At 38.3% G+C, this 13,875-nt stretch overlaps 1 protein-coding gene across 2 annotated transcripts in view; it reads left to right on the forward strand.

Moving 5' to 3' along the window:
- galntl6 (polypeptide N-acetylgalactosaminyltransferase like 6) overlaps nucleotides 1-13,875 on the forward strand; it is a 233,271-nt gene that overhangs the window by 83,565 nt on the left and 135,831 nt on the right. For both annotated transcript variants that reach the window (XM_084402886.1, XM_084402887.1), the window contains one exon: nucleotides 1,630-1,796. In XM_084402886.1, the coding sequence (XP_084259012.1) occupies nucleotides 1,630-1,796 (167 nt within the window). The remainder of the gene's footprint in view (nucleotides 1-1,629; nucleotides 1,797-13,875) is intronic.

Genomic DNA, 13,875 nt, shown 5'->3' on the forward strand with positions numbered 1-13,875 from the left:
TTTTTTATGTTTTTGACAGAAGTCTCTTATGCTCACCAAGGCTGCATTGTGAAATATTATTTCAGTTTAAAAGAACTGTTTTCTATTTAAATATATTTTCAAATGTAATTTATTCCTGTGATGGCAAAGCTGAATTTTCAGCAGTCAATACTCCAGTCATATTACTTATTATTATCAATGTTGAAAAAATATCATTGTTGTGAAGCTTAATATTTTGTGGAAACTCTCATACATGTTTTTTAAAAGAATTCTTTGAGGAATAGAAAGTTTAAAAGAACAGCATTTATTTGAAATAAAAATATTTTGAAATCCCCATACTTTTGAACGGAAATATAAAGTGACAGTTACTACTTGCTACATTGTTACAAAAAAATAAATAAAAAAAAATACTTAAAATAATAAATAAATAAATAAATTCCCACAAAAATAGTAAACAGCACAACAGTGACAATAATAATAAATGTTTATTGACCACCAAATTAGCATATTAGAATGATTTTGATCAAATAAATGCAGCCTTAGTGAGCAAAAGCAATTTCAAATTTCAAAAACATTAAAAAATATTATAGAGTGACCGGTAGTGTGTGTGTGTGTGTGTGTGTGTGTGTGTGTGTGTGTATGTATTACCTCTTGTAAACATATATGCTTTTGTGTTTACTCCAAATTTACAAGTTTTGTTACAAATGTACAAACTTGGTTTGTTGAATCAAGGCTAAAGCAAAGACAAATAGAATGGTTGTCTATTTGAGGGCTTCAAGGACAGGAATTGAAAACCACATCCTAATGATGACATGCATTTCTGGAAAAGCTCAAATCCTAAAATATAGTGTTTTATGCAAATGCATTTTCTTTTATACCGATTCAGAGAATTTGTGAGAGATACATGTTCCAGTAATACACATGACACTGTCTGGCTATTAGTATGCAAATGGAGCGCCTTTTTCTTCCTGAACTGTATTTCATTAGTAGACTGATCTGACAGGTCAGACAGGGCTGTTTTAGAATGCTGGCTCCTCTCCAGAATGCATTTGTGCACAATGCTGGATCTCTCTGTACTGTATTTTTGTTTTGTGTTATTTTTCCCCCCCACCACCATTAGAAGTGAAATGTTAATAAACCATGCAGCGCCCTGAAAATGATTATTATATGGAAGTGTATGAATTAGGGCCAGCTTGTCAAGTTTGTCAGGGTGCTGAATTAGAGAGACCAGTGTGAGACATAAAGTGCCACTTCATCTGTCGGTGCCGGCTTTGTCGGAGCTCAATTAGCATGCAGATTTCTGAATGCTTTATGAGACCGCTGGGACTGAAGGACCTCTCAAAACATTGATTTATGATCTGAGCTCTGTCGCCGTTGCCTACGGCATTGGGGCAGCCCGCACCGGTGCTTTTGTTTTCAAATAATGTTTTTACAGTTTGGCAAGATCTAGTGCAATAAGCAACAAGATTTATATTTCACACACCATTGTTCTAAGGAGGCTTATGCGATGTTTTAAGAAGTGTTTCTTAAGTGCCTTACAATATGTGGATTATACGTTGATGCCCTGATTAATCATTTGATGTAAAGCATAAGCAGTTCGTATTTGCCTTCCTCGCTCTCAATCTCAATCTCATTCTTTCTTTTCTGTAGCTGTAAGCAGAAGCTGTATCTTGAAAACCTCCCAAACACCAGCATTATCATCCCGTTCCATAACGAAGGCTGGTCCTCTCTGCTCAGAACCCTCCACAGCATCACCAACCGCACACCTGACCACCTGATTGCAGAGATCATACTGGTAGACGACTACAGTGACAGAGGTAAACGGAAGAGCGTTTCTTTGTCTCTCAGAGCATCTGCTTGACATCAAGGTCGTTGCTGGTGGCTTTCTGCATTAGCTGCTCAAAGTGAATGTTGAACGAGGCTTTGATAGTACAAGGTCCTTGAGTCCGTCATTTATTGAAGTGGACAGGGCTTTGCCAATGACCACTGAGTGATAGTTATATGTTATGTTATGATTGGTGTTTTATCAATTTGAAGGGACTTTTGACACTTGTAGGCTCCCTCAAAACTGGGTTTGACTGTTAACATTGCATATACATCTTTAACATTGTTCACTACATAGTGGTGGAAATTATATATTAAATATTTGTTGGACTCCTTTGTCTCATTAAGGCTAATTTAAATGTTTGCATTTTATGTATTAGTACGTTTAAAGGGGACATATCATGCTAAATCTACTTTTTTAGCCCTTAAATGCATTTTGTTGTATATTTGGAGTGTTTAGAAGTACAGAAAAGTTGAAATTATTCTCTTCAGGTGCTTCGTTGATATCTTTATATTCTGTTTTGGTCATATTTTTCAACCTGTTCCGATTTTTCTGTTATCTATGACGTTTTTTGAACTATTACGTCACAGTATTTGCAGCGGAACTGCCAAATAAGGACATTGACTTCCGGCCCAACACTTCGAGCAATCCGCCATTTTTATTTCTCGCTGCAATTTTGTAGTCCAAGCTAAAGGATGCAGAAGTTACGAGAGGGTAAGTTAAAATGTTCGGTTGTTGGATGTAGTAACCCACACGCTTCATTACACCGTCTAATGTTGATGAAGCCGCGCTTGTAACAGGGCGCATGTTTAACTGAAAGAATGAGCGGAGAGAGAGACCCGGTCGCGCACGCGCGCACTCTCTCTCTCTCTTCGGAGCCAGACGAAAGTGTAAACAAGACTTCATCGTCTCCAAACTAGACGCTGTCTTACTCTCTCTCCCTCCCACATCAAAGTAAATCGACACGGTGGTAAAAGGTCGGAAGACCAAAGTTTCATGTGTAAATACAGTAACACACCATTGCGATACATCCATATGAAGACGTTGTTCTGCAGGTTCGTCGTCTCGCTCTGGCTCGAACATGTAAGGCTGGCTGGACAAGTCTTCCGTTGTTGACATTTTGTTAATAACGTGTGAATAAAAAGTTTCTGTGCCGCTAGATAATCGTATCTCTGCTATCAAACTACAAAAATGGCCGAACGGGGTGGAGTTGAACCGAGTGTCACCTCTGCAACCTGGAGAGGGGGCGGGGTATGAAGTGTCTCAATTGTATTTAAAGAGACCGCACCAAAACGAGTTGCTCTCAGACGCACATCAGAAAAGGGGTAGAAAAGGGGCCTGTGGAGCTATAATAATGAGGAATTCAGACCCAAGCATTGCAGTTCCACTTTATATAGACCACAAATGTATGATTTATATGTAAAAAGGAACGATTTAAAAGCATGATATGTCTCCTTTAAAGCACATTTAAACAGGGGTGGTTTCTTCATTAGGGCAATAGGCCGGCGCACCACCAAAGTGCGAAAGGGACGGATTTTTTCAATTACATTCGCATTCAACCACAGAGTTACGCTAACCGTCACTGTAGACTGTTTGTTCTGCCTCTGGATATAGTCCAATCAGCATCAAGTCACGTTCTGTGGAGTACCGCCTCTTTTTGGGCGATTTCACTCTGGCCGAGAATTGCCCAGAGTGTTCCCATAGACTTCCATACGAACTGCAGGTACTGCAATGCATTCTCTATGGGTTCCGGGAGGGCTCACACTAATGTGCTTTCGTCATCATATGTAACCTTAACTTGTGCAGCGATTGGTGGAAACAAACATACCTATTAACAATCTTTAAGCTGAATTGACATCCAATAATTTCCTGTTTTTAGTCTCATTGACCATGAAAAGTAGAGCACATTCTGCTCATTGTAAGACGTTTGGTAGTGGAATGCAGTAAGTTCAAGCCATCAGGACTGTCTTTGCTTTGAGACACATAGCGCTCGGTTGAGCACTATAGCACCAAATACTCCTCCTTTTGGAACAGCATCCCAATACTTCACACAATAAATCAATAAGAACATCCCACCGCACAATGCCCCTCTGTACTACAAGACATCTCAGCCAATAGCATTCCATCTCCCAGCTGGGGATGCATCATTACTGTAGAGGAATAATGGGAGAGCACAATAGTGAGCGTGCACTCCTCTCTATTCCCATTACAGTACTCGTGTCCAACTGAAATGACCTGCCATTAGACTGAGAGTCATCTTGCATTGTTTGATTTTTGATTTTTTATATATAATTTCACAGATTGTTGTTTGTGTCAGCATGTTCATATAATATAATAGTGTTTCCTAATTCATATAAGACCATCTGCAATGTTTAACGTGTGTATATACTGTGTGTAGAGATTAACTCTGCTATGCTAATCAACGCAAGCTCATTGGTCAGTTCCCTTTGATGATGAGCTCATATGAGATGCAGATTCTCTCTCAACAGATTTTTGACCTAGAGCAACAGTTGCAATAAACTCTCAAAGCATAGAAAATGTCAGTTTTCTGGCATTTCATTGCAGTGATTTGAAAGCAGATCCACTGAAAAAGCACTAAATCTCCTGCGCATTCGTCAAGTGCTCGTATGAGTCATTTATGTGGTTTAAAGAGTTTAAAGAGAATTTTAGCCAGATGCATTGCTTACTCTCTGTAACAAACATTTGTCAGTTTCCTCAGATCTCTAGCAATGAGAGGTAATTCTGCCAGCCACTATACAGAAAGAATGAATGAGCTTTCCAGTACTGCAACAATGATTTGGTAGTTACGTTTCACTCAGATTAAAGATTGACCAATTATGTCCAAGTGCATTTGAGAGGAAATAAGCACCTGTCAGTATTGTCACTGGTCACTCTACCTGCACTCTCTCTACACAAACACACAGAAGGTTGTGTGCAGATGGTGGCCTTTTTGTCTGGACAGTCGCTTTTGAAAACGTTCAGTACAATCAATCACTACAGCCAAAAGCGAGAGCGAGATCTAATTAGCATAGAGCAGAGGACAGTCCAGAATGACTGACAGAGAGCCACACTTCTGCCACTCATGATCACTGGCACTAACCAAACCTAGATATGAAGTGGATATAAAGTGGGCTGAAGTTATTCCCACCCATTTCCTTGTGTTCTCTTTAGCACCACTCATGATTTCCATTAGGGTTGGATGATATAGAAATTTCTGTATTTTTCAGACTTTTTGAAAATGTTTGATCTCAATATGCATGTATTATTCTATTCAAAAAAGGGAGCTGTGCTTTCAACCAAGCTGTGCCACTGTAGCTTTGGTAACACTTTATTTTGAAGGTCAGTTAACTCTTATTAGAGTATTAGTCGAGTGTCTGCTTAATATCTGCTACCATTTTATTTTGATGGTCCCTCAACAGACATTCTACTGACTATAAGTAACTTTGCAACTGCATGTCAACTTATTCTATTTACCTGAACCCTACAACTAACCCTAACGTAACAATATACTGTCTATGACATCTATTAATGCTCCAATGAGAGTTAGTTGACAAGTCACTTATAGTTAGTAGAACGTCTAAAGTGGACCATCGAAATAAAGTGTAACCAAATAAAAATACATAATCATAAACAGCAATATTTAATTATAATAAAATGTTTCCATGTATCAACAATGCCACACTTGTCACAGTCACCACCTCCTTCACTACATTTCCCAGCATCCTCCTTGGCCCACACCTGCACCTCCTTCACAATCACCTGCACCTGTCAGCAATCTCCCTCATTAACTTCACCATAAAACCACTCACCTTGTGTTCCCTTATCGTCCAGTCTTGTTTATCCCGAGTGTGTGGAACGTTTGGACCCATACCTCCCGTGTCCTCTCCAGCATTCCTCTACAGCGTCTGTGTCCTGTGCTCTCCTCTACCTTGTGTTTGACATTTACCTGTTTGTCTGCCCACTGCTGTTTAATAAACTCTTTCACCTGCTCTTCTGTCTCCGGGTCCCTGTCCCGTAACAACACTGAGATTTCTGTGAAAATTTTGAATGCTAACAAATGACACTAAAAAATCACTGAATCAGAGTTTTTTAATTGATTCACTTAGTTTGAGCTGATTTACTGAAATGAGTCAAACTTACTGAATTTAATGCTTTTTTTGCTTTTAAACATTTTCATAACATCTGTCTTTAAACTGTATCATTGACTCGTGATAGTTTTTGTATTATTGATACCGGAACATAAAATAAAAATAAGTGCATTAAAATCATTGCAATATTAACAATCCTAAATAAATTTTTAATATATGCAAGTAAAACCACAATGCTTTAATGCTTCAGGCAGACACTTATCAAAGCAAGTTATATTGCTTTCAAGATCCAAAGTATACTGTGCAGTGAATGTCCTAATATTCTTATAGAGTTAATTTTAAAACATCTACTTATGAATGGATGCACATGAAAAGACCACAGTGGCGCTCCTCACTTGTATTGTGTGATTAATTTTCATGAATATGTAGAGCGTTTGTGTTTCTTTGACTCTGCTTAAAGTAAAGTATTTTTAGAGCGTTGCTAAAGTGGAAGCTCTGCTGGTGTCTCTCTCGCCGCCAGCCTGGCTCTTATTGAAGATAAGCATTTCCACCATGTCTCACTCTGTGCAGAAGAGGCCTTGCTGGGCTCTCATTAATTGTGGATACAAATTAAATTCATGCCATGCATTTAATTAATTGAGAAACGTCTTCGTCATGGAAGCTCACAGTGGCATTCACTAGCGTGAAGGTGCTTCATCACTTTTGAACACTTTTGTTGTTCTTTCCTTGGCCCGGATGACTCGTTAAGGCTTTCAGAATGTTTCTTTTTGCCTGTGTGTTTAGCTAAGCTGTAAAGTCAACTGCATGATGATTAAATTAATATTCCCTTTAATAGATAGTATTAAATTAGAACATGTAATTAAAGTGCTCTTCTAATGAACCAAAATTAAATGGCTTGCATGAAAGATGACACTTGTGTAAAGGCAGATACAACACATGCAAGTCAGACTTAATTTTCTATTAAGGCTAATTAAACCGCCATTATCAGTGCATGGACGTGTGTTCATATACAGTAAATCAGTATTAGTGACCATTACAGTATATTGATAAATGGAATACATCAGCTTGCCATTGTTTCTGTTTGAGTAGGGGTGGAAGATAAAGGGCATTTGAATGAATATTGAGTTTGAATTTTGTTTAAGTTATGCTCAATTTGCCTTAAGACTTAAACAATATGCGTGTTAACATTATTTTAGTGTGATCAAACTGCTTACTTTTTCTTGTGTTATATTCAGTTTTACAACTTTATGGTAATGTCAACGCAATGACTGTATAAATTATGTAAATAGCTTTACCTATACATCTCAAATAATACACGTTTTATGAAGATTTAGAATACAGTAAAAGCAGTAATATTGTGAAATAATAAAAAAAATATATATTTTAATACATTTTAAAATGTAATTTATTCCTGTAATGGCAAAGGTGACTTTTACTCCAGTCTTCAGTGTCACATGATTCTCCTTATACTAATAAATTCTCCTTATGCTAGGGTTTTGCTAAAATTTTCACGAAACAATTAACCAGATCATCTTCAGGCTGTCACGGTTATCTGGACTCATTCATCTTTAGTTTCACTTTCATGGACTTTCAGTTTGTTTTCATTATTCACATGTTTCTTTGTCTTTTTTTTCCCCGTCACTCATCTGTTCTCAATGGACACTAATCTTCCACCAAAGCTGCACATTATTTATTTCCTTACCTCTGTGTATTTAGTTCCTCTGTGTCCAGTCTTCAGTTGATGGTCGATGTTTGCGTGTTAACCTTTGTTTCACGCACGCTCTGTAAAACTTTCTGTCAGTTCCTGTGTTTATTGTAGTATTAAATCACTATGTATTGGATTCTGTGTACCTTTGTCTTCATCATCTTCAGTCTTAGGACACAGGCCATGCCGACAAAAAGTTATGGAATTCAAAAGTGGATTAGTCAAAACATTCTTGAATAATGTGCAAACAAATTTGACGAAAAGCACGTCAATATAGATGTGAGGCTTTATCTCCTCAATGCTAGCGTATTTAAAACAAACTTGGTTTGTGTTATGACAACCGTGAGCTAAGGATACCTGCACAGTTTCGGGGCAGTGCCACCTGGTGGAAAAATTATTATTTTTGCTTATAAATTCTGAACAGATTAGCCAAAAATCACAAACAAAAAAAATAACGATACTTTTATTTATCGACCATTTTTGGTGTGGGCCATTTTGAATTTTGTCATAAAATAGTATCTTTTTTACGAATGCATTGGTGTTTCGTTACAAAACTCGATATGTGTATTCGACACAATGCTTTGAAGGTACTCAAAAGGTCTGGGGGCAGCGCCACCTTGTGGTATTTTTTTTTTATTAAATGTAAAAAAACAACAACAACCTCTAATAGCTTTTGATTAGTTCTCTTGTCATGAGACTTGGTAGATTCCTTGGGTCATGCCAAGAATATAGATACCAATTTTGCCGTAGTCGACCAAACTTCCTGTTTGCCATTTTGATTTTCTTTAAAAACATACTTTTTCGAACTCCTCATAGACTGTTTGTCCAATATTTACCAAATTCGAGTCAGAACAACTTGAGACCATACCAGCATAAGTCGTGGATTTCATGTTGATAGACGAAACGGTCAATGAAAAAAATCAATGAATTTGATGGCGCAATGCCAAACTGCATGTTAGGTTGTATCTCTGCAAAGCTTTGACATATTGACCCCAAAGTTTATCTGTCGTTGTCACCTCACATTGACCACACCACATCAATATGGTAACAGCGCCACCTATTGGTAGAAAAATATATTAGCAATGAAATCAGCCAAAAAAATGTTCAGCCATTATTATTTTGTCATAATCAACAATATGCCACAAATGTTGTTAGTCCAACTTAAAGGTAAAATTCTACCATAATTTACTCCTAGTGTTCCAAACCTGTATGGCGTTCTTTCTTCTGCAGAGCACAAAAGAATCAAATGATTATATAATTGGTTAGTATCCCTTCAAACTTGTACTGAACCGAGAATATTCATTTAAGAGCAACTGTGTCACAGAAACACATTTATGGTCCACCTAATGTGAGTACAATATCACAACACAACCTTAACTTCCATAGCCTAATTTGGGTTTTTACCTGCTGGAAGCTGAATTTGTAGTAATTACTGACCTACAGTGTCCTGTGTCCCTACCACCTACCACCCATGTGCCCTTTCAAAAGCTACAGCTGACACAATTAGTATGGTGTGAAGATAGTCTGGCTATTCTTGGACACACACACACACACACACACACACACACACACACACACACACACACACACACACACACACACACACACACACACACACACACACACACACACACACACACACACACACAAAGACACAGAGACAAACACAGATTCACAGTTTTTGCTGGCTCACCTTGACAGTGAATGATTACTATGCTCTGTGTTTTGCGAATGACGAGGAACAACTCCTGCAAGCCAAATGTGTTTCCCTCCAAGAAAACGTCCTTGAACTCCTCTACAAATTGATGTAAAGAACTGAATGATAAAATCTTTGCAGTAACAAGCTGTTCATTCTGTACCCTTTTCTGACATACTATTTGAGAAGCAGACAGTGGGATACTGGGCACTTTGCTAGCCAAGCCTCTCAGAGTCTTCTGCTAAGACAGCGTAATTATTACAATCACCTCACCTCTTTTTTAGAGCAGACACATGCACGCCATGGACCAATTCACGAAGCAACTTGAGATGTTACTTAAAGAGAGAGAGAGTGCTCTTATTTTGGATCTGTCAATGCTTTAGTGAGTACACCCAGCATGCTTTGCTCCTAAAACTGCACAAAGTGCAGGTGATTTTTTAAAGTATGCAGGTAATTTAGGTGTGTATTCACCCTTCAGATTATTTGCTTTGGAAAAAAAAAATATATAGAGAGAGAGTTAGTGTAGAGGTCTGTCCCATTTGCCATTCTTCTGTACTATTTTAGGCCATTTTTGTAGGAGAATGAGTGCAAGTAGTGTGTTCACAGTGAGCAATGCAATAAGACACTTTATGCACTCATGCACCTTATGAAGCGGAACGGGAGTTTTATCTGGAAATGATGGTGGTATGATCAAAAATTGTCAAAATGGCAGACGCAGTGACTGCTGAAACTTGGGTGATAAGGCTGGTCCTCTGAGTGTTGGTGGTCCACTGATTAATGTGAAGACAGGTCAGGTGACCACAAGAAGAAGAGATAAGACCTGTCCTGATGCCCTTGATGATGACTTGGCGAGGGTTCTCTGGAGGGTGACTCAAGTCTGTGGAGAAGGCAGCATTATGCAAAAGTTGAATGCGTTGACAAAATTGTTTAATATTTGTTTAACATGTACTGTATGTAAAAGGCCATTTTGCCTATTATATTGAATTAGGACTCAGGCAAGTGGTCAAAACAGGCATATGGACATATTTAAAATGTAATTTCTCAAATGAAAAGCTTATATGTATGTAGCAGTTTTTTTTTTCTTTTTTTTTTCAGCAGCCATTACTACAGTCTGCAGTGTCACATGATCCTTCAGAAATCATTCTGAAATGCCGATTTGGTGCACAAGACATATTTCTTGTTGAAAACAGTTCTGCTTCTTAATATTTTTTTGTGGAAACTCAGTATTCTTTGATGAATATAAAGTTCAAAAGAACAGTATTTATTTGAAATGTAAATATTTTGTAACATTATAAATTCATTTGCTTTCACTTTCGATCAGTTTAATACATCCTTGCTGAATAAGAGGATTAATTTCTTCTCAAATAAAGAGACAAAAAGAAGACAAGCATTTAAAATGTCACTTTAATTAACTGAAATGAAACAAATGTATGTACTGTAGTAAAAATAGCATTAGTGTTGTATTTGAGATTATACCTTCAAATTCATATACTACATGACAGTGTACTGTAGTGTAATGTAGTGTAGTGCACAGTGTATAGTACATCATTTTGAGGCACTATTATGTGATTTGTTTCTCCAGTAGGGACTACTTAAGGCACTATTTAATTGCATTTGTTAACTATTAGCTAAAAGCCATTGCATCTAGCAAGTGGTGGGGTAAATCACCCCCAAAATGCAGGGATTATCTAAGCAATAAATGAATCAAGGTGAAGAAAAAATCCATTGTCTAATAGCTTTTGCTGCACAGGAGGCAATTAATGTACCCTAAGCTGGCTGGGCTCAAGATCAGCCTCAGGGATCAATGTTCTTAAGCCCAATCAAAGCAATTCCATCGCATTATTTGGCTAGACTAATTGCTCGGACTAAAAAAGTGCAAAGTTTACCCCTAATGAGATTGACCTGTAGAATAAATGTGTTCCCTTGCTTTAAAGATTACGCTGACTTTTTTTATCCAGGGGCGTTAAATGAACACTTCCTGAGCATCCGGCTTTAATCGCTATTGCCATAAAATCATTGCTTGTGCATATTTCACAAGAAAAATGCTGTTTTCCCAGTGTCTCTGATTTAAAGGCACAAATCTCTGTATCAGCCAGGGTGTTTCACACATTATTGCAGTTTATCATGCACTGCACAAGTCGTTGCTACCCATTAGCAGTAGTGCAGTCTCCAGTCTTTTTAGTGGATGATCAGTGGGCTGGTCCTCTGGGTGTTAGTGGTCTGCTGACTGAGCCTCGGTGTGATGTGCTTAGATGACAAGACCTGCCCGGATGCCCTTGGACATTTTGCTGTCTTGGCGAGGCTTCTACCAATGGGGAAATGGCAGAATCTCTCTAGAGTGGCCATAGATGCGATTGATTGGAGCGGGCAAAATAGACAGTGATGTACTCTTTGTCACTGCCACTCCCCCATGGCGTGAAAGTTTAAAGCAAGAATCAATCCTCTCATTGGCCGCCTCATGGAGGCTGTCGATAGTCATAAGTGGCTGACCTTCTCATCAAAGTTTGTGCCCCTCATCAGGCTCACGGACTCTGGCAGATATTGCTTGGAAAGCTGCATCCATCAATCCTGTGCCAACACAGCCAGGGATTGTCATGGTGACAAGGCTTTGAGGGTTTTTCACAAGAGCTGAAGTGTTAATAAAGTTAATAACACCACTGTCAGCGGCAGATGTTCAACAGGAGTTAAAATCTAAATGCAAAAACATTATTTTTTAAGCTCCACAATGCACATAAAATACATTGAGATCAAAGTTATAGTCATCAGCATCAACAATCCCCAGTTTGCACAATGCAGACGTTACTGTAAGTAGCATATTGTTTTATTTGATATCTTCACTTACAGATATTATAATCTTAATTTACTATGCACTACACTCAGTCTGCAGTAATTGGTCTACTAATAGCTACTTCAGAGTCTTTTCTACTTAAAAGTATGATGCTCAGAACTAGTCCCTGCTGAGAAAATGGTTATCTCTCGCTCCCACTTTGACACTTCACCACTAAGGATCTGTCTCCCTGTTCCCCAGGCTCTACACCACTGAAGAGCTCTGTCAACCTCTGTATTTTGACATGGCATTTACTACATGGAGTGAACTACATTTAAAGCTATACTGTAAAAAGTAAAAAAAAAAAAATTATAATAATTGCAGTTGTGAAAGAAATGTACAGAGCCCCATCTGTACAAATATACAGGACCTTTGCAAAGATAAAAAAAAAAAAAAAAACTCGCTGTTTTTGCGTGCGCACGAGAAACTTTTTGTGTGCTCACGAGAAAATATACTTACACTGTTACACACCATCGTTAGCGACCCTATACAATTTTTACAAAAAATGAAGGAAAATGTAATTTCTTTTACATTTTATATATTTTTTTTCCTATTATAATGTTTATAATGAATTGATTTAGGAAAACTAATAAGGTTGATGTCTAACTTAAAAAAAATGAGGAGGAGGGTAGTGAATGACATCCCGGGTCACTGAAGACCAGAGGTTTGCATTTAAGGGATATAGTTACATTATGTTACAGATAAGTTGTAGGCACTTTTTTTTTTTTTTTATGGAATAGAGCAGGATATATATATATATATATGACACATTGATTGCCTGCTCATTCATTTTCATACAGCTATAGCAGCGCTGAGAGGGGTAGTTTGTAGATGTCCACTGAATTTAACGAAATATTTTTCTTTTTCAAATCAAATCAAATTTTATTTGTAGAGCGCCTAACAACAGCCAGAAGGTGCACAAGGCGCTTTCCAGTAAAACCAACAATAGACAACAATAAATAAAAACATAAATGTGCATAAAATAACAGTCAAATAGGAAGCTACGTGTTGAAAGCTTGTCTGAATAGGTGTGTTTTCAACTGGGATTTGAAAACACTCAACACGGTAATGCTTCGTAGGTATTGCGGAAGAGCGTTCCACAGCTTTGGGCCCTGGACGGCAAATGACCGGCCTCCAAACTTTTTATATTTAAACTTGGGAGTGACCAGAGAGGTGTGTTCAGAGGAGCGCAGAGTTCTGGCAGGTTGGTAGACCGTTAGTAATTCAGCAAGGTATGCCGGTGCCAGACCATTAATGGCCTTGAACACAAACAGCAGGCTCTTATACTCCACCCTAAACCGCACCGGGAGCCAGTGGAGCGAGCGGAGGACTGGGGTGATGTGTGAGCGTTTGGAGGTGTTGCAAAGAAGGCGTGCTGCCGCGTTTTGTACCAGTTGAAGCCGATTGAGGGATGATTGATTAAGTCCAGTGTAGAGGGCATTACAGTAGTCTATCCTTGAGCTGATGAAGGCATGAATGGCTTTTTCAAGGTCAGCTCTTGACAAGAATGGTTTTACCTTACTGAGGAGCCTTAGCTGGTAAAAGCTCGCCCTCACAACTGCACTAATCTGTTTGTCATACTGCAAGCTTTTGTCAAAAATAACACCCAGGTTACGCACAGTGGGTGCAAACTGCGGTGTAAGAGGACCAAAACTGAGAGAACTATTGGGTGAGTCCGGGCTGAATAGGATATACTCAGTCTTTCCTTCATTCAGATGAAGGAAATTCTGCGAAAGCCACTGTTTGATGTCCTGA

Source organism: Rutilus rutilus (assembly GCF_951802725.1).
Source record: "Rutilus rutilus genome assembly, chromosome: 2".
Taxonomy (NCBI): Eukaryota; Metazoa; Chordata; class Actinopteri; order Cypriniformes; family Leuciscidae; genus Rutilus; species Rutilus rutilus.